We start from the raw sequence: 26,173 nt of genomic DNA, 5'->3' as shown, positions 1-26,173 counted from the left end.
ATAGTATACTCCCAGAGTATACTATTGGGAACATTCTAGAATGTGAAACGTTAATTTTGTGTTTTGTCTTACTTATTTTTGTCTTTTTTTGTATAGTTTGTTTCAACGGAGTAATGCTGATGTCTTACATTTAAGCTGATCATAAGAAAAAAGGGTAGGCACTATAAGCTACGGCTTTCCGGCAAAGGAAATGTTTTTTTTAATTATTACCTTTTCATCTTACCGGTATTTTGTAAAAAGTGTGTACAAGCCGAAATAAAGATAAAGATTCAGATTCAACAATAAAATACATCAAGATAAAAATACAGTGCATAGTGGATAAGAATATAAGACAGCAATAACCAAGTCTAAAATTAATAATATTCACACCACAATAAAAGCTTTTCTAAAAAGGAATGTTTTTATTAAAGATTTAAAAGCAGTGGGGGATTTAGCTGACCTGATCTCAGCAAGTAAAGAGTTCCAAAGTTTGGGGGCCCGGACTGCAAAAGCTCCATCACCTTTGGTCACAAGTCGGGCCCTGGGAATGATCAGAACTACTTGCTGATCTGAGGGAGTGCCCTGGTAGGTAGAGGGTTAAAAGTTCTTTAAAATAACTAGGGGCATGGTTATTTAGGGCCTTAAAAGTCAGCAATAAAATTTTAAAATCAATGTGATATTGAACAGGAAGCCAGTGAAGATACGACAGAATTGGAGTGATATGTTCAAATTTTTCTTGAGCCAACGATCAGACAAGCAGCGGCGTTTTGTACCAACTGAACAGAAGTTGTCTCTAGGATCTTTCCAGCCACCCAGAACATGACCCCCGAGCAATTATTACAAAAACATAACATAAACACTAGCAGGTAAATACAGTAAGGTCCATAAATATTTGGACACTGACACAATTTTCAGTATTCCAGCTCTGTACAACACCACAATGGATTTGAAATGAAACAATCAAGATGTGCTTCAAGTGCAGACTTTCAGCTTTAATTTGAAGGTATTTACATCCAAATCAGGTGAACGGTGTAGGATTTACAACACATTTTATATGTACCTTCCACTTTTTAAGGGACCAAAAGTAATTGGACAACTAACATAATCATAAATCAAATTGTCAATTTTTAATATTTTGTTGCAAATCCTTTGCAGTCGATGACAGCCTGAAGTCTGGAACCCATGGACATCACCAGACGCTGGGTTTCGTCCCTGGTGATGCTCTGCCAGGCCTCTGCTGCAGTTGTCTTCACTTCCTGCTTGTTCTTTGGGCATTTTCCCTTCAGTTTTGCCTTCAGCAAGTGAAATGCATGCTCAATCGGATTCAGGTCAGGTGATTGACTTGGCCATTGCAGAACATTTCACTTCTTTGCCTCTTTGGTTGCTTTCGCAGTATGCTTCGGGTCATTGTCCATCTGCATTGTGAAGCGCCGACCAATGAATTTTGAAGCATTTGGCTGAATATGAGCAGATAATATTGCCCGAAACACTTCAGAATTCATTCTGCTGCTTTTGTCAGCTGCCACATCATCAATAAATATAAGAGAAGACTTCACCAGAGGAAATACAGAGGAAATACAGATGGGTTACACAAGGTGTAAACCATTGGTGAGCCTCAAAAACAGGAAGGCCAGATTAAAGTGAACAGTTCCTTCCCTTCTCCATACTCTTCTCTTTCCATCATTGTGGTACAAGTTGATCTTTGTCTCATCTGTCCATAAGATGTTGTTCCAGAACTGCATTGGCTCTTTTAGACGTTTCTTAGCTAACTTTAATCTGGCCTTCCTGTTTTTGAGGCTCACCAATGGTTTACACCTTGTGTAACCCATCTGTATTTCCTCTGTATTTCCTCTGGTGAAGTCTTCTCTTATATTTATTGATGATGTGGCAGCTGACAAAAGCAGCAGAATGAATTCTGAAGTGTTTCGGGCAATATTATCTGCTCATATTCAGCCAAATGCTTCAAAATTCATTGGTCGGCGCTTCACAATGCAGATGGACAATGACCCGAAGCATACTGCGAAAGCAACCAAAGAGGCAAAGAAGTGAAATGTTCTGCAATGGCCAAGTCAATCACCTGACCTGAATCCGATTGAGCATGCATTTCACTTGCTGAAGGCAAAACTGAAGGGAAAATGCCCAAAGAACAAGCAGGAAGTGAAGACAACTGCAGCAGAGGCCTGGCAGAGCATCACCAGGGACGAAACCCAGCGTCTGGTGATGTCCATGGGTTCCAGACTTCAGGCTGTCATCGACTGCAAAGGATTTGCAACAAAATATTAAAAATTGACAATTTGATTTATGATTATGTTAGTTGTCCAATTACTTTTGGTCCCTTAAAAAGTGGAAGGTACATATAAAATGTGTTGTAAATCCTACACCGTTCACCTGATTTGGATGTAAATACCTTCAAATTAAAGCTGAAAGTCTGCACTTGAAGCACATCTTGATTGTTTCATTTCAAATCCATTGTGGTGTTGTACAGAGCTGGAATACTGAAAATTGTGTCAGTGTCCAAATATTTATGGACCTAACTGTATGAGACCTGGGGCCTGTACTACGAAGCAAGTTCAACATACCCAGGATATCTTTTCCTTATCCAGATTCACTAACCCGGACAATTGCAATCACGCTAAGCGGTCACACGACGGTGGTTATCAACTCGGTATATCAACCCAGGTTTCTCCAATCTGGATATGAGCGCGTGCACATAAAAGGGGCGGTGTTTTCAGCGCATGACCAATCGCAAGCATGGAGAAGTCCGCTGTCAGAGCCGCTTATTTCAGTAGCGAAGAGCAAACAATAATTTTACGGAAATATGATGAATATAGGCATATAATACAGGCAAAAAGCAACACAGTTGCAGCTGCAAAATGCAGGAAAGACAGCTGGCAAAAGATCGCTGACTGTATAAATGCGTAAGTTCATAGGGATATAAACATCACTGCCCCATCATTAGGGCATAAGTAGATCTGACTATAATTACAGTTGTCTATTCTGTTAAATGCATGTGTTGCTTAGATGTATTCGTATGGCGTGTATGACAATTGTAGCCTCATTCCTTCAGCTGCAACCCCGGCGGAGTGAAACGCACATGGGAGAAAATAAAAAATAAATATAAAAACATAATTCAAAGCGGTAAGTAGGCTCACTTTCATATCTTAGAAGTACAACAAGTACAAGGCTTTAGTGTTTCTATCACTCTCTGTTTTAGGATGATATCAGTATACAAAAGCACAATGAAATAGCATTGACATTACTTGCAGCAAACAGAAAAAAAAATGACAAGAAGAAGACAGGAGGGTCCCTGAATACGCGTTCTCTTCGGAGGGATCCTCTCACGATCCGCGCACCGAGCTCCACTGGATTCTCTTCGAAAGGGCATGCCATTTTCCAAGAGAGCTGATTGGTCAGTGGGCGGTGCTTTTATACCCGGCGATCTGTATCTCGAATATAACCTGCTCCGGAGCAGGTTAGCTGTTCAGCATAAGTTACCATGGCGATGTACCCCGGTAAGAAGTGAACCACCGTCGTAGTCCTGAAAACCCAGGGTTAAACCTGAAGTTACCTCGCTAACCCCAAATCCCGCTTCGTAGTACAGGCCCCTGGCTGAATTTTCTAAATGTAATGCTTCCTTTACCATGTCCATCAGCACAAGAATTAATAGATCATATTCATGAAAGAAAGGGGAAAATTACGTCCCATGATCCTTTGCAGCTGTATTGTTTAAGTTAAGTTTGATTATTTTCATATAGTCAAACTAACAGGGATTCGTGTGCATAAATATGAGGATGAGCGGCTGGAGAAATTATATTTTAAAAGTCTTTGGTCCTTGTCTTTTTTTCATTAGTTCCTGCACATTTTAGGGCGTCTTTCCTTGACCTTGTGATGTTCTCCGTGGAGGTCAAGAGAAAGTCTCTATAGGAAGAGACGGGAGGAGTTTTTGACTCTTCAACGGTACCGCAGGGCTTTCAGATGAATATATTCCGGGGAGGTAAATTGAAGACCCAGATGTCAGTTTGTTTAGGGGAGACATGTTTGGTAATGTTCTGTAATGTTACTTACTTTCATAATAAATCTCTCCATCTAAAGGTAGACTGACTTGGAGTTTGACAGTTAGTACCTACCAACACCCTGCTGTTTGTTGATGGGTAATACTGTTGACTAATTTTTCCTTAGTAATCTGTACAATCACTAATATTGTTACTCAAAACCACTGATGTAGAGTTGGCCCGGTTGGTCCTCTGCTTCCTGACTTGACATCTTTGCGATCAGAATACCATTATAGACGATCATCGTCATCAATCCAGCAGATGAAAGTTTTGACACAGATGATTACTATCCACTGTTAGCGATTAAGTGACTGTATATATATATGTGACTTTCTGTTTATACATTTTATTTTATTGTTTATACATTTTATTTTATCTCTTATATATTTGTTTTTATATTTGTATTGTGGTGCACCAATCACCACAGCAAATTCCTTGTGTGTGTTAACAAACTTGGCAATAAACCCTTTTCTGATTCTGATTCTGATAAACAGTTCATTTACAAGGAAAATGTGCACATTTATGTCTAGAGTCATTACAAAATACAACAATATAGAAACACAAAACAGCTGTACATTAGTTTGTTGTTGGAAATATTATCAATTATGGTTTGGGGTACACTTGTAGTCAAGACGCCTAAACCGAGACCAAGACACTACCAAGACCAGAGAGTATCAAGACCAAGACCAGGACTAGTTCAGCTCAAGACCGAGACCCAAAAACAAACCAAGTTATTTCATCTTCCTGCGTGAGTTGTAGAACATCAGCAGCATCCTGGTTCAGCTAGTTTCCATATGAGCTTGTATTCAACTGCAGCACAATAACACAGAGAAGTGGATGATGATGTTGAACTCACTATAAATGTTTTCATCCACCAGCTGAGATCAGATATGTGTGGCGACTGCACTACCGCTATTTCTACACTATTGGAGGATTGACTCCAGCGCTTTTAAGGATTGACACGACTACTAACTAGTCCCAAAGTCCTCTAGCAGAATAACCAGCTCCAACACCCCCCTCCACCTCAGAAAAGGAATGAATAGTAAATGTTACTGATTTAAATTGTACTTAATTTGTAGATGAAATGTGAATTTTAAATATTAAAGATACAATTATCAACTTGAAATTGCATTATTTACCATTATAGTAGCGGAATTACACCGTATATCAGCATCACTGAAATGGTCCTGATGCTTAATCAATCACAACGAAATGCAAATATTAATCATATATTTATTCAAACAAGGCCCTTATAAACACAATACTGTAATTTAATACAGACACACATGCAGATGCACCAAAACATTCAATCAAATGCAAAATACAAATAGTTTACAAAACTGTACATCAACAAGAGGAAGAACTGGTGATCACAATATTCGGTCACCTTGGTGTGTGCAATGGCATCTCAATTATTAAAGACCAAGACCGCAGAAAAGTGTTCTCGAGACCGGTCTTGAGAACTACAAGTCTAGTTTGGGGTTTGCTTTTCTATTTCATGGACTAGGTAGCCTGAAGTTGTTGATTAAACTAAATTATTACAGGTCACATTACAGATTGCTTGAAGGATACGCTGCCTTGACCTTTCGAGGTAGCGATAAACCTCACAGCGCTTTTAAATCCACCAAAGAATGACTCAAAAACGGTTGTGGGATGGCCGAGTCAGCAGCTCAGTTTGAATCTCTGTCAGAGATCGGGAGGGGTTTGAAACGGGCAACTGACTGAGTCACGCACTGAGTCACATAAGGTCTGCGGCACTTGGACATTACGAAAATCACCTAAAAGAGCTTATTTTCACCCGTGCAGACTTAAACTAACTTCTGGGGAAAAGGGATATCAATACTACAGATGTTTTTCTTTATTGGATGACTGAAACAGGTCATTTATATGCATTTGTGTCACAGTTACCTTTAGGCAATGATTTCAGGCCCTAATTTTAGGACCGTCTGCCTCTTTTAACCCTATCTCTATCTCTTGCATCATCCTCTGTCAGACCAACTGCCTCTACATCCTCTCCTAAATCCCCTCTGTGGTCCTCTTTTGTCTCTCGCCTGGCAGCCTGACAATGTCCTTTGTCCAGCACATCCACTAACCTTCCTCTCCACGTGCTCAGATCATGTCAGCGTTGCCGCTTTTACTTCGTCTCCGAACTGATCGTCTGATATTCTCACCTCTAATCTCATCCACCCTGATTATTCCCAAAGTTTAGCACCTTCCAGTTCTGCTTCACGCCTTTTTCCATCTCCACTGACTCCAAACCGTGAACCCCTTTTACTGGTGTCAACGCCACCTGCTAAAGCTGCTATTTATGACCCATGACACCCACCATCCAACCTGTGCTCTCTTCATACCTCTTGTTAACTCACATTCACCACGTTGCCCTTCTGCTGACTGCCATTCTCTTCTCTCCAGTTCTTTCTTCCACCTGCTCCATTATCTCACCACACAATGTCATCCGTGTACATCACAGTCCACGGTGGCTCCTGCCTGAATACATCTGTCAACCTGTCCATCACCGGGGGGCTCAGAGCTGATCCCTGATGTAACCCCGCCACACACCTTGAACCCATCTGTCTCTCTGACTCGCTGTCCTCATCCATGTCACGCACCACCTTTTCATTCTTCTTTGCCACTCCTGATAACAAGCAGGATGGTTCTCTCTCCTCTTTGGCTTGAGGATGAAGAAACACAATTTCCAAGACAGATTTTAAATTTTGATTGGTCAGACCACAGGACGAGTTTTCCACTTTGCCTCCGTGAATTTTAAATGGCCCTGAAGGTGGCAACATCATGTCATTGTTCAAATGTTCATGTTTTATTTTTCTGCTCTGTAGCACTTTGAGATTACTAAATATAAAGTGTGTTTAAATAAAATGTATTATTATTATTAATTATTATTATTATTATCATCTCTGGATCACCGTGAGATACAGCTTATACTTTGCATGATGGAGCTTTATCCTTCATTTGTGGATGATGTGGTGAATTTTGGGTTAATTTACAAGCACCGACATGAGTCCATGCAATTATTTCCAATCTCACCAATCTGTGTAGAAATAAAACATAGTTTTCAGGCACTATTATTCTTTTTGTTTCTCTTTTTCTATTTAAGAAAATCTGCATCGGCCCTGAGAAGGTGGCAACATCATGTCATTTTTCAAATGTTCATGTTTTATTTTTCTGCTCTGTAGCACTTTGAGATTACTAAATATAAAGTGTGTTATAAATAAAATCTATTATTATTATTATTATTATTATTATTATTATTATTATTATTATCATCTCTGGATCACCGTGAGATACAGCTTATCCTTTGCATGATGGAGCTTTATCCTGCATTTGTGGATGATGTGGTGAATTTTGTGTTAATTTACAAGCACCACATGAGTCTGCATGCAATTATTTTCCAATCTCACCAATCTGTGTAGAAATAAAACGTTTTCAGGCACTATTATTCTTTTTGTTCTCTTTTTCTATTGAAGAAAATCTGCATGATTTTAAAGAACTTTTCTCTTGATGAGATTAATATTGCTGATGTAATCAACTGATTTGAAATGTAACAATGACAAATAACAAATAGTGTGATTTTTTTTATATTTTAAGATTAGATCAGATTGGATTAGATTGATTGTCCTTTATTCCTCCCTCAATGGGGAAATTGGCTGTGCAGCAGCAGTACACACAACACACACATGCAGCAAAAGGGTAAAAGAAAAGTAAGAAATATATAATTACAAAATATAAACAGTATATAGGCTACATTGGAATCTGTATGATATGATAATTTATTATTAAAATTAATTCGATAGTTTTGAAATGCTCAGCTGTGAAAATTGTGTCAGGATATTTTTAAAATTAATACCGTATTGAATTTTTGTAACTTACATAACGTTTTTTTATTTATGTCTTTTTATTTGTATGGTGGGTATTTGTTCTAGCTAAATAACGTTGCATGTATTCTAAAACGCAAATCTTCGACAATCTTGATATAAATAGATGAACATTGTGTAACATTTTAGTGGATTTTACTGTAACTAAAGTCAGTAGTTGAGTACTGGCATCGTGACCGAACAACCTACCTTGCTGGCGAGTGACGAGGGCGCCGACGTGAGTGACGGCTGTCTCGGCCAATCACGAAGGCGCATATTCAAGGCTCGGTGACGCGTCTTTGTGCGAAGGCGGGGAGCAACAAACAGAAGGTTACGAGTTTAAACAATTGGATTATTTTGCATTTCAACCGGCTTTTCGACGGAGTTATCGGGCCGAACTATGTCTGGGACCTAACCGGAGCTTGTTGGGGCGCTTTGGGGCGGTTAAGGGGGACGTTTGGGAGGCGTTTTGGGGCTTTTTTTTTTTTTTTTTTAGGGCATTTTGCTGCTTAGCTGTAGCTGCGTCATCATGTCGCCAACGACTCCGAAAAGAAATCACAAGTTAACACCAGAGATGCTGCTACAGCCCCCAAAACCCTCACCTGACCTCTGATTTACCTGGCAGACAGGCTGGGGCGGTGCAGGTCTGGTTTATGTGCCATTTATAGTCACTTTACGCAATACTGTCGGCTTATTTTACCATTATTATTGTTATTATTATCATAATAATCACCATAAACATTACTTGGGTGGAGGGGAAAGCATTTATGTTGATGTTACTTTTAAATCAGGGCGTGGGAAATGCTTTGAAAGTGTGTTTTGAAGGCAGGAAGTGTAACTACTGATTGTCACGACTGTTTTGATGGGAATGAAAAAGATGCTCACCTGGACAGGTAGGAATCAAAGCAATCCCGAAAAGCTGATTCCCACAGCCCAGTGAGAGATCTGATGGTTAATTATCACTAAATGGCTTTAATTTGTTAAGATTTCGGTTAAAGGAGGGCGTCAGGGTGTTTTTTTTTTCTTTTTTGTGATCTGCTGTCACCACATCCACGTGGACTTGTGAAGTTTGACTGAAGGTGGAAAGAGAGAGAGAGAGAGTTGTTGCTCAAAAAAATACAAAAAATGACTAGTGACTACACCCATACCGGGGGGTTTCGTCCGTCCAAACCCCGGGCGGGTGGAGGCATGCAGCCCGCCGGGAGGGGAGCCCACGCTCGGCGGTCCCCCAACTTCGAGCTGATCGACGGGCTGCTGTACCGCAAGAAGCTGGAGAGAGGGTTCATGAACTACCGGGAGGTTCTGAGCGAGGACTGGCGACATGAGGCCGTCTCCACCTTCCACCAGAGGAGACCCGGGCAGCGACACCTCTCCCTGGAGGAGACCTACAAATGTGTGGCTGAAAACTACTGGTGGGAGGGTATGTATCAGTACATCAATCAATCAAATTTTATTTGTATAGCACCTTTCATCCAGGCAGAGGTGTCAAAAGTATTCACATTCATTACTCAGGTAGAAGTATAGATACTAGAGTTTAAAAATACTCTTGTAGAAGTTGAAGTATCAACTCAAGTTTTTTACTCAAGTAAAAGTATAAAAGTACTGGTTTCAAAATTACTTAAAGTATAAAAGTAAAAGTAATGTAAGAGGGAAAAAAGCCATTAAGGACAAAAGCCATTGAAAATGAATGCATCTTAGTATAATGTAAATATATTAAAGAACCATATATGTGTACTATTGAGCATTAACGTGTGTTTCAGAGAGCAGGAGATATGATGACTAGTTGCCTATAAGTATTGTAATGGTGCAAAAAGTCAAACTTCAGAGGCATGTTATCATTTATCCTAACCTTTATTGGAATGTACATCCAAGTTTAGTTGCAGGAATCTGAGGGAACGGATGTAAGAACAAAACTGGACAAGAACATCTGAAACAACCACAACCAAATTCACTCTATCCGGATGGAGCAATTTAACTGGATAGTTTTTTTTAAAGGCCGAAATGAAATAGAGTAATGAGGCTGTTTTTAAAATGTAAGGAGTAAAAAGTACAGATAATTGCTTGAAAATGTAAGGAGTAAAAGTAAAAAGTCGTCTGAAAAATAATTACTCCAGTGAAGTATAGATAACCAAAATTTCTACCTAAGTAAGGTAACGAAGTATTTGTACTTCGTTACTTGACACCTCTGCATCCAGGTACATGAAATACAAAGTGCTTAACATTTTGACTGAAAAATAACCCTAATAAAAACTGGGAGACCAACGCACACTGACATACATGAATACAGGACTGTCTCAGAAAATTAGAATATTGTGATTTTCTGTAATGCAATTACAAAAACAAAAATGTCACACATACTGGATTCATTACAAATCAACTGAAATATTGCAAGCCTTTTATTATTTTAATATTGCTGATCATGGCTTACAGTTTAAGAATATTCAAATATGCTATCTCAAAAAATTAGAATATTCTGGGAATCTTAAACTGTAAGCCATAATCAGCAATATTAAAATAATAAAAGGCTTGCAATATTTCAGTTGATTTGTAATGAATCCAGAATGTATGACATTTTTGTTTTTTTAATTGCATTACAGGAAAATAAAGAACTTTATCACAATATTCTAATTTTCTGAGACAGTCCTATTAGTTAATTAAAATGAAATAATGATAAAAGTTCAAGAATTAAGGCTAAAAAATAATTTGTCCACAACAATAAAATATAATAATAATAATAAAAACATTACAAGAAATAGATAAATAAATAAAACAAATACCTCCAAAAAATGTTAAACAGAATAAAACTATAAAATTTGATGATACATAAAAGTCAGAGTTTTTAGTCTACGTTTAAAAATGTCCACATTTCCAGCTCCTCTCAGGTCCTCCGTCAGGTGGTTCCACAGTTTTGGAGCATCGTGGCTAAAAGCAGCATCACCAAATGTTTTAATTCTACTCAGTGGAACAGCTAGAAAGAGCCAGAGGATCTGAGGGGCCTTCCTGGTTCATAGAATAAAAACATCTCTGAAATATACTCTGGTGCAAGCCCATGTAGCACTTTATAAACTAATAAAAGAACTTTAAAATCAACATGAAAACTAACAGGTAGCCAGTGTAAGGATTTTAAAATGGGCCTAATGTGTGCTCTCCTTCTGATCTGAGCCAGAACTCGCAATGTAGTCTGACATCACAGGGTGGCATTTCAGGGATGCCAAGCCTCTCTGATTTCATCTTCTAATTCCTGTCAGGATGTCTTATCTTAGTCTGACTTGAGTGTTTTATCAATGTCTTGTTGTCAGAGAAAGATAAGAAATGGGTCTGAACAGTCAGAATCAAATGACAAATCTTAGCTGGGTGTTTGACCACTACAGGACTCGGGGCCCCTAGTCTAAAAGAGTGAAGGGCCGGATGGCCTCATCCCAGAAATATACTTTATACATCATTGAAATAGACACAGAATAACCACAACAACGTGCAGAAAAGACACAAATGAAGAGCTGCAGGTTTACCACAAAGAGAAACAAGGTTACCAACGAGAAAAACAAGATACAAAGAAGAAAAGGCAGAAACCAAGCAGAATCTCAGGGACACATCTGTTTGTGTTCGGTTGTTCACCAATTTGTCCATGTCCTCACATTTTCTTCGTTTGTGAGGCAACAAATTCAAAACTTAGGCTTTTATCTGGATCAAAAGTCTGCACCGTAATTGTTATTATTATTTTGATTTTTGGAAGAAGTATTAAATATCCCCATTTGTCTTCTTTTTTCTTATGTTCTAATGTTTGCACAACTGTTTACTCAACAGGAATGTACTTCCAGATCAGAGACTTTGTACTCAGCTGTTCATGGTGTCAAAAACGACGCAGTAAGAAATCGGAGGTAAGAAGAGATCAATCCAGAAACAGAAGCAACAGTTAATGCTGTCTTCAGCCCTTTATCTTCCTGTCAAACTATAAACTGAACTGTTTTCACCATTGCCTGGTTTTTCTACATCTCACACATTTTAATTTAATTTCTCCCACACTCCTCTGACAAGAGCTTTTCTCACGCTACGTTCCTGTAACCATCCCTTGTCTGTTTTTGTGTCTCGCCGTCTTGGCCTGTCAGGAGCTGAAGGGCCAAGGATGTGTCACGAAGACGATAATGACACACGGCGCCGACGTACTGAGCAAGCTGAGGAGTCAGCGGGAGGCGGGGCTGTTCTGTGACACCACCCTGCGGACGAGCGGGCGATCCTTCTCGGCCCACAGAGCCGTTCTGGCAGCCGTCAGCGATCACTTCCACGAGATCTTTACAGAAATGGACTCGAGCAAGAGGGCAGACATAGATCTCACTGGTAGGAAACCCGAGGGCCAAACTGACCTAGAAAACATCGCCGCTGTAGCCGTCAATGCTGAAGTCACCAATTATTTACGTATTGAAATGATGTCAGACATCCGTCAGCTGTTAAACACATGATCCAAATGACTTATTTTCTAGCAAAAACCCAACAATTATCTTCATCATCAAGCTCCAGATCATTACTATTAGTACATCCATGTGTCCATGGTAACATTTATTTATCTAGTCCATCCATTAACAGTATAAATATAAAGAATACATGCACTTTTAAGACATGGAATCAGAGTAAATGCAATAAGCTCTGAGCATGCTCATTCCGCGTTAATTGTGATCATGGTTAATGAGGAGAAAACGTCAGTGGAGCGATGATGCTCTGATTGCTATGATTCACCATGGCAATGTGTACATAAAGAACCGAGCATCCATTTTAATTCAGCATGGGTATATAAATATCAGTTCCTGCCAATGTGGGTGATCATGTTTAATTAAAAACCAGCAGAGGAGGAAGGAATGAGTATGTTAATGTAGTTAAATTACATTTTATACTCCTTGAATTATTGAAGCAACTTAACATTTCCTTTTAAATGGATGATGAGTCTTGAATTGTGCCATTTTGATATGATTATTCCGCTTAAATGGCGCAATACTAACTAGGGATTATTGCAGTTAGAGATCAAGTTATGGATCATAAACATCATCTACTTGATCTAACTGTAAAGTAAGACATTGAAACAATGATTTAGTTTATTTACAGTGGAAAAGAGGTTGTGGTTCAAAGGTAGTAATGTTTTTTTTTGTTTTGTTTTTTTAATGAACTGATAAATCATTCTTATTTGTAACCTACATGCACATACTTACTACAGTGTTATAGTCTCAGATATTTCAGCAGCAGTGTTGTCATCCTGACAATATTTAGTAAAATCCTAATTATTGTCCTCTCAAATAATAAGTCAGTTAGTCTGGTTCCTCTCAATTTTACTTTGATTTCCGGCGGGGGGCATCAGCGGAAGCAGAAAAAAACTGCATCTGAACAGCATTGGATAAACATGCATCCTAACAGAGAGACAAAGCATGTGGTTTAGGCAGGAAAACAACAAGACAAGTATTAACAAAAGACCAGCAAAATAGCTGTGGGTGGAGTAGGAACGCTGGGGAATGACTGTTGTTGCTTTTACAATTAAGAGAACAAAAAAACTTGTTAATCCAAGATGTTATTAGCGATTCTGCAGCCATCCTGGTTGTTTTGCTTTTTGACTCTCTAGTACGCTGATAACATAGATCATAAAGGTTTTTAGTGTTAGGTACTTACTACCGACTGCGTTACAGTAATATTGCCAGGATTTCAGTCTTTGTGCCCGTGTAAACTTTGGTAAATGAATTCATTCTGATGTGCACAGTATGAACGTGGAAACGGGGGGTATTTGAGGCTCAGCAGCAGGGTGCAGTCAGGGGGACTGTTTGCTGAAGAAACCTACCAGTGAGTGGGTCAGATTCACTCAGTTACCATAGTAACGAGTGCAGCACGATGCTGGGAAAACTCATCTAGGAGATCTTTTTCTTACGACATGTATATATTATTATTATTATTACAAAAAACATATAGAAATACATAAAAAGCGGATAAGCTTGAGTTAATCTGCTTTGCTCCAGTGCAGAATGTCTGGCTTTGTCTACACATATTACATAAAGGGATGCAGCACAAAGTACTTTACAGACTGAAGATGTAATAATGGTAAATAATGATCAAGACATCAATTTTAAAGGCCTTCCTGTGGGTTTTAGCTCTTACTTTAAATGTGAAGTTCTTGCATGAGCTTGAAGTGCATTTGGAAAAAGACCAGAGGGTTCATAAAGTATTCATAATAGGAATCGTCTGTATATGAACTGGCGAATGAAAAAAAAAACGCCTAAAAAATGCTTTCTAAAACCTGGATATGGTTAAAACGGTGTCCTATAAGTGGAAACAAGTTACTATAGAGGCATGACTGAGGCCATTATGTTATAAACCAATAGAATAGCCTTAAAATCTGTTTTGAAATAGAAATGTAGCCCTTTGTCGAGACTTTAAAATCAGTGTAACGTGAGCTCTCGTTCTCTTCTTGGTCAATATTCATCCTGCTGAGTTTTCAAATAGTTTTAGCTGAGATCTGCTCTTCTTTGGGAGACCAGAAAGCAGAACGTTACAGCGATCAAGAGAGTCTCTGGCTCAGGGGAGAAAACTTTTGCTGTCTGACTAAATTTCTCATCTGTAGTTCCTCTAAATGTTGCACGAACACCGTTTCAATTTGGAATTAATCTGTGAACAATGTAGCCAAACCGGTCCTATTATTGTTACCAAAATAAAATTTATAACACAAAACACTTTTTAAGATGGACACCAGACGACAGAAACAACTGGAGGTGTTTATACTTTTCTATCAGTGGCCGTTTTTTTTTGGCTTTTATAAGTTAAATCAGATTACAACATAGTAAACAAATCCAAACTTTAACAATCCGGAAACTAAGATGCAGCAATAGTTTGACTTATCAAAATGTCTAAAAACTAGGGGTTCAACGGTTCAGGTAGCACACGGTTCAGTTGGGTTTCGGTTTTTGTTGGAGTTTTTTTTCCAAAATTATCTGTTTATTTTGCTTGTCACTTTTAAGTTTATTTTAAGTCAACAGCCAACAGTTAGTACAGTACACACTATACTAAATGCAATAGTATAACATATGAAACTCTTTCAAATGTAAAACAGTTACTGAACACTTTTAAATGGTAAACTACCTTTTATTCCTTGACTACCTGTACATACTATACAGTAGTATAAAATATGTCTAAATATGATAACGTTGTTGAAATGTGTGCGGGAGGGCACAACATAACGTGGATCAAGTGTTTTCATTAGGTGACCAAAGCCCACATCTCCGACCAATGAAAAGGGCTGCTAATCTTTAGCAATGAACGCTCCCACTGCACGGGTTATTTTCTAGTGTTTATCTTAAGCGGCACTATAAGTCTGTTGGGAAGTATTCTCCATGGACAGTTTTTTCGCTGGTGTTTCCTTATCGAGTCGCTCGACTGTCCTGTGTGCAGAAAGCGTCAGGGTGTTGACGCTGGAGATGATGCTCATATTGCTCGTGTTTCCTTTTGCGTATGGGACATGTTTCAAGCAATGTTTACAGACAGTACAAGTTCTGTTAACTGTTTTGACTCCATCATCGTTGTATTCAACAGCGAAACCGAGATGATGCCACACCGGAGATTTGAATGAAACGATTCCTCGAATAATTCGAGTAAATCGATTACAAAAAATGATCAAGAAATTTTCTCTGCCTCGAAGAATCGTTTAATTTTGCAGATCAAAGCAGGTATTTTGCCCGGACTAGATTTAATGTGGCACAACTCGCTGACGGTACAGCGCGCTGACGCCACGCACGTAAAGTTAGAAGAAAGAGGTGGCGGATATGTTTGGTTTTTGTGACATGCCATGCTCAGGCAGTCTGCAATGGCCCAGACGGGAAACACATGTAGCTCAGTGCTTAACTTTTATTTTTAATCCACTCTATATTCTTCTGGTCCGTTCTTCGATATGTTCCCCCTCTAAAGCCTGAATTATGGTTCCGCGTTAAATCGACGCAGAGCCCACACCGTACGCTACGTAGGCTCTGCGTTGTTGTAACGCGGAACCATAAATCAGCCTTCACCCGGTACATACATAGGTTCTTCTAAGCATCCGTTCCAGCTACAGTTTTAACTAAAAGAAAATGTGTTCCAATACAGCAGGTGTCATAATTTTATGCCAAAACACTGCCAAAACTCAAAATCTTAAAGACTTTAACTTAAAACTTAACTAGAACTTAAAATTTGCTGGACACAAATGAAAGTTCAATTGAAACACGTGGGAAAAACACCCAACCTTTTAAGTTATGTGTGTTATTAGGTGTAATGGTATTTTTAGGTTAGAAATAAGAAAACTTCTTGGTAAGATCCTTAGTTTTTTGAGTGAAGGCAGTGAATTTGGTCAACTGGTGTAAGTTCAGGGTTTTTAAATGCACAGCCATGAACCTACTGTATTATATAATTTAGTCTTAGTGATGTCAATTAACATCTAATGTATATTTATAATTGCTCTTTAACTAAACAAAAATATGTTTTATCTGATTAATCGATGGAATTTTCAGTAGAATACTCGATTACTAAAATATTCGATAGCTGCAGCCCTCGAATGAAGCTGGTGCTTCTTCAAACTTTTGTCTCTCAACTCCCCACTTGTGCTCGCCATGACTGTTCTGTGTGAGGGGGGAGTGGGCGGAGCTACAACAGTGACTACGACTCGAGAGGAGCGCTTTTCTGCAGCAGGCTGACAGTCACACACAAACACGCGGGTTGTAAAGCATTAATGTAAAATTAATGGCAAAACCGAAAATCTGAAGGGCGAACCAAACGGTTCGGTTTTATACCGAGAACCGTTGCATCCCTACTAAAAACATATTGTGTTTTAATCTTGTATTTAAACTATTGCCTCTGTGATCCTCTGCTAATAAAGTCTTCTTTTTCCTTCCAGGCTTCAGTGAGGATGGTCTTTTGTCTCTGCTGGACTTCTCCTACTCCTCCACTCTGTGTGTTCGTCAGGAAGACTTACCTGAGGTTTGTGCCATGGCCCGTCACCTGGGCATGTGGCCTGCCGTGGAAGCCTGCTCTGCTCTCCTCAAAGAGCAGGGGCAGATCCATCCCTGCAAAGCCTTTCCCTCGCCCTGTGCCGGCGCATACCGCGAACACCATCGCCAGAAAAGGGAAGAGGATTTGGGATGCAACAATATGAATGAAAGCTTTAGTCTAACGCTGGATACATCAGATGACTCTTTACAAGAAAGTCCGAGGCGCAATCTGCGCAGGACGCCCAAATCTCAAGGCCATAACGGCCTTCCTATGAGTCCCTCGCACAGGATGAAGCTCATGGACTTCAAGTCTCCCTCCTCCAAAAAGGCCACTACACCCCATCATGCCGTACCCACATCCCAGTCAACGAGTTACTCGGCCATATCGCAGCCGAACGCCCGTCTCCTCCGCTCTTCTCCCGGTGCTGCTAAGGAGGTTCAGAGGTTGCTGCCCATGGCGGAGACGCCGCGGAAGAGCAGAAAGTCCAACTGTATCACATCTAGATTCAGGCCCAGCACTGCCTGCAGTCCTGCGAGGGTTAAACAAGAGGCAGAGGAGGTTGGAGAGGACGAGCAGGATTTTGCAAGAGCGCAGGAGAAGTACAAGCTCATGAACGTCTTAGGACTGCAGAGGACTGCTCTTCTTCCCAGACCGGAGGATCTGATTGGCTGGAGACAAAAGAAACGCCTTAGGAAGCTAAAGGTCAACAACTATTCACTCACCCAGCGGCGGAAACCCCGTCCGACGTCCCCCGTACTGTCGTACGGTGAAATAGCTTTGTCACTCCCTCTCTGTAACCCTGTTACTACCCGACTCATAAGCAAGTGTGCGAAGATTAAGCCTGGGTGCCCCATCGGCGCAGAGCTGATCACCGCTAAGAAGCAGAAAAGGGTCAAACAGCTTGTTCCTCCCACTGACCGGAGCATGCGGAGTAAAGGGGGGCTACCGGACCTGTTCCACCATGCTGCCTTTGGTGGGCGAGAGCTCAGACGCTCCGTGAGGAAGGGGGAAGACGGCCACCTCCACTCCCACCAGCCTCGGCGACACAGCAGCAGCAGCAGCAGCAGCAAGACTCACAACAAGACCAACACAGTCAGGATCAAAGCCGAACCAGCCGAATACTCCATCTCAGGTTTTAAACTTCTGTCGGACAATCACAGCGAACACGTAGCTCACACATCCTTACCGTCACAGCGGACACAAGTCTGTGTAGAAACCACGAAGACGCCGCGCTACAACAGCAGCCGACTGGCGACCAAAGCCAAAATCAGGCGCGGCTCCAGGAAGGAGACAAACGAGATGAAATGTAAGGCCAGAGAGGACGCACGGAAAGTGGGGAGCCAAGGTCCAAAAGTGAAAGATACCGAGCCCAACGGGCTCCAGGTGTCAGAGTCTCCGTCACCCATTTACCAACATCCTCTGTACAAAGCCATTAAAGAGGAGCCGGCAGAACCGGTGCCTGTTGTCGGCCCGTTTCCCGACCCGCCCTCGCCGGACCTGGGCAAGCGCCAGAGCAAGCCCCCCATCAAACTGTTGGACTCAGGGTTTCTGTTCAGCTTCTGTCGGCCAGCGGGGGGGCCCATGGCGGGGCTGAAGAAGGAGGAGGAGAGTGTGGATATCTGCCTGACGCGCTCGGTGTCGCGGGTCGGGCAAACATTCGAGGCGGAAGAGTCTCCACACAGATCGCTGCGAGCCAGAGGCACTCCGGTCAGGACTGCGGTGAAGAGGGAAAAGACGGAGAAGAGGGTGACGGAGCGCAAGGCTCAGAAACGGAAGACAACGTCCCAAAACACTGCTCCAGATCCGACCAGACGTGCCGGGTCAAAACCTTCAAAGACGATGCCAAAAGTAAATAATAAGGTACTTAGTATGAAACCTTTTGGAATTTAAGGTCTAAATTAAGATGGTTTGTATTGAATATGCTCCTGTTGCCTTTTTTATATATATATATATATATATATATATATATATATATATATATATATATATATATATATATATATATATATATATATATATATATATATGGGTCAATGATGTGACGCCTATATTTTCTGAAAAACAGATTTTTTTTTCAATTCAAAAAATGTTTAAATGGATAAAAAAAATACCATATATATTAACTACCTGTCCCACATATGGACTCACTTGAATTTTACAAAAAATACTAGTTATTTGGGATTTTGTTGTTGTTTTAAGCGTCAAAATGTCATGTGGTGCGACCGTCCGACCATGACCCTTGTTTTGAAAACTTTTTTTGAAATCAATGTTAATGAATTTAAATCAATCTTCTTCTATCTGGCATGATTTCCGAAGTGTCTTGTAGTGTATAAGATTTCAACACATTTGTATTTATATTTCCATCATAATATACAAACAAAGTTTGACTGACATCCATTTTATGAAATATCATGTGGCGCGAATGTTAAAAAAACAACCATTTTTGTATAATACTGAAAACTTGTAAAAAAAAAAAAAGATGTTAAGAAAATTAATTTATTTTAATATGAATCATGGTTGCACCACATGACCTCTTTTAAGGCTAGTGCCAATTCATCTTGACAAAGAACTCTGAAATCCCTTAATTTAAAATTTTTATATGAATTTATGTGTACACAACATTCTTAATGTTTGAACTACTGCAATATATATTCTTTTTTTTATTATTTTAAAATTGACCTGTTGAAAATCCTTATTCGTCATTGACCCAACCTTTATTTAAGCAGGAAAAAAGTCTTGTTGAGATTAAAAATCTCTTTTACAAGAGAGTCCTGACCAAGACAGGCAGCAGCACAAACACAAAGTTGCACAAACCAACAATAACAAAACAGTTAAAAACAAATCAGAAATACAAAATTAGCAGTCGAAGCATCTACAGCCAGTTGTACTTGCTTCCAAGTCTTTCAGAAGAACCTTAAAAGCATCACTTTTAGTGAAATCACCAATAATTTCCCCTTTACAAAGTCTGTATGAACTTTTCTTTCTCTCCACGTCTCCAGCAACAAAGTAAACTCACTGATACGGGCAGCAAGAGCTGTGTGGTGCTGGATGCCGTACGTCGTGCTCGCCTAAAGCAGCTCCGAGGGCCTCGCAGTCAAGCTCCCAAAGTTCCCAAAGCGGCCCACGCGTGTCCACAGTGTCCGGCTGCCTACCAGGACTGCGACGCTCTCATCATGCATCGCATCAGGCACATTGAGGGAAAGCACTGGCCTTGTCCGGTAAGCAGCCACACTTTCAGAACAGGAGACGGCATCCTCATTACACAGCAGCTCGTTGTGTATTTGAGAGACAAATAATTGATTTCCAACCTGTGGATCGGTCTCAGTAGAGCGCTGATTATTCCTGGTCTAGAACCAGGAACCGGTGAGGGTAATGGTGACCAACTAGAACAGATAAAGCTCAGTCTGACTCGAATTCAAAGCAATAATCAACTGATTCTATTAAAGGATTAAACCTGTGGGGAAAAGAGGGTGCCCTCGTGGCATTTATTTGATATAACCTGCTGATGTGTAAGCAGTAAAAAAGCACATAAATTCAGATATTCTCAGATTGGTTTCAGGACATAATCACATGTCGAAATAAGTCTGATATGAATCAGATATGTGAGTTTGTGTCAGACTCACCATTTCTCCCATTAATGCAGCTCGGGCACTCTTTAAAACACAACCGTGGCGACAACAGAGAGGGAACTGAACTTCATCCTTCATGCACAAAATTAGTGGTCCTTAACCTTGTTTTTATTGTTGTCACGGCCTTCTATGCTCCAAAACCAAAACAATCCAAAATTATTCCGGTAAAGGCCGTCGGTGGTAACAAGTTGCAGAAGTTGCACTTCTACAACTTGATTGTTTAAAAATTATCTGTACTTTATTTCTATCAAAACTCACTATCCTACAACTGAAATGACAACAAAAGTTAACTTAATCGGATATTACAAGTCCAAAGAAGTGGTCAAATAATCATTTTACAAAAACCTCCCGTCATCAGACCCGACATGTGACAAACAAAAGAAACTTAAATAAATGGGAGGGTCTAAAAGTTACCAAAGTAATATTAAACAGTTCTAGATACAAAGATTATTTACAGATTCTGGCTACAAACTAGTTCAAGTATATTATAACTGCCTAAAGAAAAAAGTTAATGGATAGAACGTGTGATTTACAAAAATTCAACAGAAATGGCCACAACAATTGTCGCTTTACAAGTTGTGCTAATTTCTGTTTTTGGGTGTTCTGTATTTACGGTAAAGAGCTTGAATTTTCACATCATTATCATACATTTACAGACCGGGGGTGGTGGGGGGCTCTTGTACATATGCATAGGACTTACAAATCAGACAGATAAACCCCCCAGGCACTTACATTATATGAAAAAAAATTAAAAAGGTTAACAGCTCGTTGATCAGAAACAAAAATCACCTTCTTCTCACCAGATCACTAGTTTTGGTCTAATTTCTGCCAACATTGGCAATTAAACAGACAAAACCAAACAAGTTAGATGGAGCAAGTAGGATCAGTAATGTATTAATTGTTTTGAGCCTCGTGTGCTGCGGAGTTTACTGCTCCCCTCAAAGCCTCGACCTGGCTCTCGTGTCATTTCTTCCCCATTAACTCTCCGTCTCGTTCTGCAGCTCTGCAGCAAGACATTCTTTCGACTGAAGAATGTCAGGAATCACATCCGCACCCACGACCCCAAGTTGTATAAATGCCGGAGCTGCATCGTTGCTGGTTCGTGAGGCGGCTGCTGGAGGACTGAGGCTGAGGTGGGTGAAACTGACGCCTGACGAAAGCCGAGCATCAGCCGAGTGATGCTGCTGATGGGTCAGGTTGTTGGGGGGGAGGGATGGAGCGGGCTATACCAACTAGGGCTGGGTACCGAATTAAATGTCAAGAACCGATTCGATTCCGATTCTTAGGATTCAGAATCGATTATCAGGATTCGATTCGATATTGATTTGTATTAGTGTTAAAAAAATGTTTTCAGTTACCTGAATTATATGATTGTAAAATAACTAGTTATATAATAATTTCACAATAATTATTGTGAAATAACTAAGAAATAAATAACTCAAATAGGCCTTTCAATATCCATTTAAAGTGCAAAAAAAAAAAGGAAATTGCAACAGCTCATGCAGTAAACAAATAATTTTAGCAGTGTCCCCGGCTTTTAGTGACCCCTCTTGGAGCATTTTGTCGAAAGAAAAGTTCATTCAGTTCAGGAGTTTTAAAAACCAGCGCTTTATTAACGCTACCGCTGCTCTCTGACGCCATGTTTATGAAATACATTATGTGACTACTGGGATTAAAGTTCACAGGGCGAAAATGTAATGATGAAAAAAAAAAATTAAAAAAAATTAATTAAAAAAAAATTAAAAATCGCTCCTTAGACAAGAATCGATTTTTAGGAATTAATATGAGAATTGATTTTGAATCGGAAAATCGATTTTTTTTTTCAACACAGGCCTAGTACCAACCGTCTTTCTTTCTTTCAGAGATCTTTTAATGAATGAAAAGTCATGAATAAAACAATAACTATAAATATAAAACACCTCGTTGCCCAAACATGGACAAACAAACAACACCAGCTGACCATAAGAAATAAACACAGCATTGTGAATATATAAAAATCAAGCATAGCAAAGTTACAGACAAATGAATTAATTACAAAAAAGATAATTAAGTACAGTAGATTTAGAAAAAATAAATAAATAAATAAAATTTAAAAAAAAATGGGGGGGGGGGTTGAAGGGACTCAGACTACCGTTGTGGGTTTCTCAAAAAATTCCAAGAAGGGGCGCCACAATCTGTAAAATGTATTCTCTGATCCTCGGATAGTATATCTAATCTTCTCCAGATTCATGCATAATATTATTTCTCTAAGCCAGTGTGAGACAGAAGGAGGTGTAGACTCCTTCCATTTAAGTGTGATACCTCGTCGAGCCAATAAGGAAGCAAAAGCCAGAACTCTGAGTTTAGCTTTGGGCAAATCCAAGTCTGGAGCAATTCCAAAAATTGCAGTCGGAGCATTTGGCTCAATTTGCTGACAAATGGTCTCTGACATTATTTGGAAAACTGATGTCCAAAAGTTACCTAAAGAGGGACACGACCAATACATGTGACAGAGTGAAGCAGGTGCACTTTTACATTTGTCACATGTGGGATCGACATCAGAATGTATTCGAGCCAGTTTAGTTTTGGATATACAGGACTGTCTCAGAAAATTAGAATATTGTGATAAAGTTCTTTATTTTCTGTAATGCAATTTAAAATAAACTAAATGTCATATATTCTGGATTCATTACAAATCAATTGAAATATTGCAAGCCTTTTATTATTTTAATATTGCTGATTATGGCTTACAGTTTAAGATTAAGATTCCCAGAATATTCACATTTTTTGAGATAGGATATTTGAGTTTTCTTAAGCTGTAAACCATGATCAGCAATATTAAAATAATAAAAGGCTTGCAATATTTCAGTTGATTTGTAATGAATCCAGAATGTATGACATTTTTGTTTTTGCAATTGCATTACAGAAAATCACAATATTCGAATTTTCTGAGACAGTCCTGTATGGGTGCGATGCACTACTTTAAATTGCAAAAGTGCGTGTCGGGAACACAATGAAGAAGAGTGAATCCGATCAAGAAGTGAGTCCCATATATCATCTGTAACAGTGTAATTTAGGTCTTGTTCCCAAGTCGTTTTTATAACCGCCATTGAGGAGCAGTGTAATCTGGAAATAAGGTTGTATAGTACCAACCGTCTTGACACGTCTTGCTATAAATACACGGATGTAAAGTGTGATCACTTGGGCTCAAAGATTTTCTTTAACTGTTATGTTTATGTTTCAGGATGAAGGTTGTTGGAGTCTCTTCGCCACCTGAGAGCCTGAAGGACGCGATGGATCTGCAGCTTGTACATAATGTATCCGTCAAGAACGAGCACGACGGTTTGTGGGGAAGGCGCACCTCCTCCGGATCAACGCGGTCGCCGCTGTCGATTGGGCGCCGTTCCCGTTTTGCTTTTCAATTAATTACGGACGGTTCAACTTGAACGTTACACTCAGGGGCGGGGAATGCGATGCCACGGTATAAAGTGATTCAACGTCACGACTGTGTACAAAATGAATTGTAAAGTGATTGTTATAACTATTCCTGCTACTTGTTACCTTTATTTTTTTAATGTAAAGATAATTGTTGAAGCACTTATAGCTTGAGTTGTAAACCTAAGAAGCAGGAATGAGACTGACGGTTGGAAGTCCGAGGTGGGAATACTTGAAGCGATGCGAGTGCTGGAGCCTCTCCTTTGATTCTCAGTACGTCTTTGTCGGTCGGTGTGTAGACTTTGAAATGACCAGTCTGTCCGTATTGATCTGCTACTCTTTCACGGTCCGTGATCGGTGGGTTGGGGACTGGGGGGGTGGGGTGGGGGGGGCTTATGCGCTGACGCCACTGCATGTGTATTTGAAGATGGTTTGTAGTCCGCTGTCTTTTCTAAACCTGACTGTTTTCAAAAAAAAAAGGGAAACGTGTCTCGTTTTTAATGTGAATTTCTTAAAAGTAAACAAGGCAACTGCATCATCAGAGATGTTTTATTCATCTCGTCCTCCTCCTTAATGTCAGCCATAATCTTGCTCAACTTAAACTTCTCCTCCTACTGAGTAAATGCAATGTGCACATACAGAGATGTTTATGTATCAAATTGATTTTAGAAATAAATGAGCTGTCTCTTGGTATCTGTTAAAAGACTGAATAAATTTTTTTCCTTTTATATGTTCTTGTTTTTCTTTTTGTTTTGTTTCTTTTGAAATAGTTTTGAGCTGAAAGGACAACAGAGTACCAGTGGCGCAGCCAATGAGAAACGACTCGATCGATCATCTGATTGAGGCTGATATCAAAGTATCTGCATTCTGAAAGCGAAGCCGAGGTCAAGGAGATGTTACTTGAATAGTCTTATTAATTAAACCAAAAGTTTGAAAAACAATGTGAATAGAGGCTGATGTGGACCACATACTGATCTAAAACAGCTGAAACACTGAAGTGATCAATATTTCACCACAGCGCTCATCTGAACCTACAGTTTTAGACATTAATCCCTTTTTTATTCACTAAAGTAAAAGTCCTTAATTACTGGATATGAAATCCAAACTTTTCCAAGTTCCTTCTGCATTCAGCACATGTGATTCATCTTTAGTCTTCTTTGTTCTTTAAATCAAAACATGTAATTTTTGTTGTGCATGAATTTCAAAGTTTAATATGCATCATTTGTTCCTCTGAAGTTTACAGAGCAACATTTCTGCGTTCTGAACTGAAATATTTCAAAAAGAAGATTATTCACGGACATTTACATCCCTAAACAGTTTTTTAGCAACTAATAGTTGCTTATTTTAAATAAAAGTGAAACATTGAATGAAACCTGTAAAATAAAATCTTGAGACTTTAAGGGAGCTTAGTTGTTGCAGGTGACTGGTCTTACAATGGGGTCGTGACCTGAAACTCCCAAGAATGACTAGGAATAAAACATCGGACTGAAGTCTCCGTCTATGAGTCCTGATCTGAATAAATCAGTCAGCTATTAGTATAATATTTATCACTATTTTTGTCAGTTTCAAGTTCTTTCCATGGCCATTGTGGGCTTTCCTTTCTTTAACGGAAGCACAAGTGGTGCTGTGTTTCTACAACCACAAATCCAGCAGCCAAAAACACTGAATCCACACTTTTTTCCCCCTTTTTTCTTTGTTTTTCCCAAGAATACTTCGACACGTTGCAGGCTGGAGATCAGACTCCTGACTGCCGTTGCAGGATGACCTACTTTAGCCGCTGCCTTGCTGCTGCTCATACACACAACCTTTGTGCTCGTAGTCGCTTATCAGCAAATGTTCTCTTTAAATTTAAAAAAATAAACTCAAACCATGTTGACTTTCCTGGAAAACATACGTTTCTTAAGCCATGAAAATCACTTCGGTCTTAAAAATGTGCAGGACGTCTTCAGTTTTCGTGCTGACTGCTTGCATTTGGATCATTTTTGTAATTCTTTGTTGCTACGCTGCTTTAATTCAATATAAACTGCAAAAAAATAAACAAACTGGGATATATTTAAACTCCAAACTGGTGCTGTACAGTATGTGCAGATTCCCACAGATGCATGCATTAATTGTATGGAAACACCTCAAAATTGTTTTTAAGAACACCATGAAAAATTAAACATTTACCTGACTGTAAAAAATGAAACATCAAACAAATGTGGAATATTTGATGTTTATCCGAATTGTGTTGTATTTCTGGGTAAGA

General features: G+C 39.6%; 1 protein-coding gene across 2 annotated transcripts; it reads left to right on the top strand.

Moving 5' to 3' along the window:
- The first annotated feature begins 8,198 nt into the window (after positions 1-8,198).
- On the top strand, positions 8,199-24,652 carry si:dkey-229b18.3 (uncharacterized). 2 transcript variants are annotated; one of them, XM_061723378.1, is made up of 7 exons: positions 8,199-9,320; positions 11,705-11,778; positions 12,007-12,235; positions 16,788-18,730; positions 19,882-20,100; positions 21,513-21,644; positions 23,735-24,652. In XM_061723378.1, exons 1-6 carry the CDS (start codon positions 9,026-9,028, stop codon positions 21,615-21,617), a joined length of 2,865 nt encoding a protein of 954 aa, XP_061579362.1. In that variant the 5' UTR covers positions 8,199-9,025; the 3' UTR covers positions 21,618-21,644; positions 23,735-24,652. The 2 variants fall into 2 exon arrangements, with proteins under 2 accessions (XP_061579362.1, XP_061579361.1); XM_061723377.1 differs by having other exon boundaries at positions 16,788-18,742.
- Positions 24,653-26,173: the final 1,521 nt, after the last annotated feature.

The sequence above is a fragment of the Cololabis saira genome, chromosome 6, assembly GCF_033807715.1.
Source record: "Cololabis saira isolate AMF1-May2022 chromosome 6, fColSai1.1, whole genome shotgun sequence".
Classification (NCBI taxonomy): domain Eukaryota; kingdom Metazoa; phylum Chordata; class Actinopteri; order Beloniformes; family Belonidae; genus Cololabis; species Cololabis saira.
Note: the sequence above shows the minus strand (reverse complement) of the source record. Positions and strands in the feature narration are given on the sequence as shown.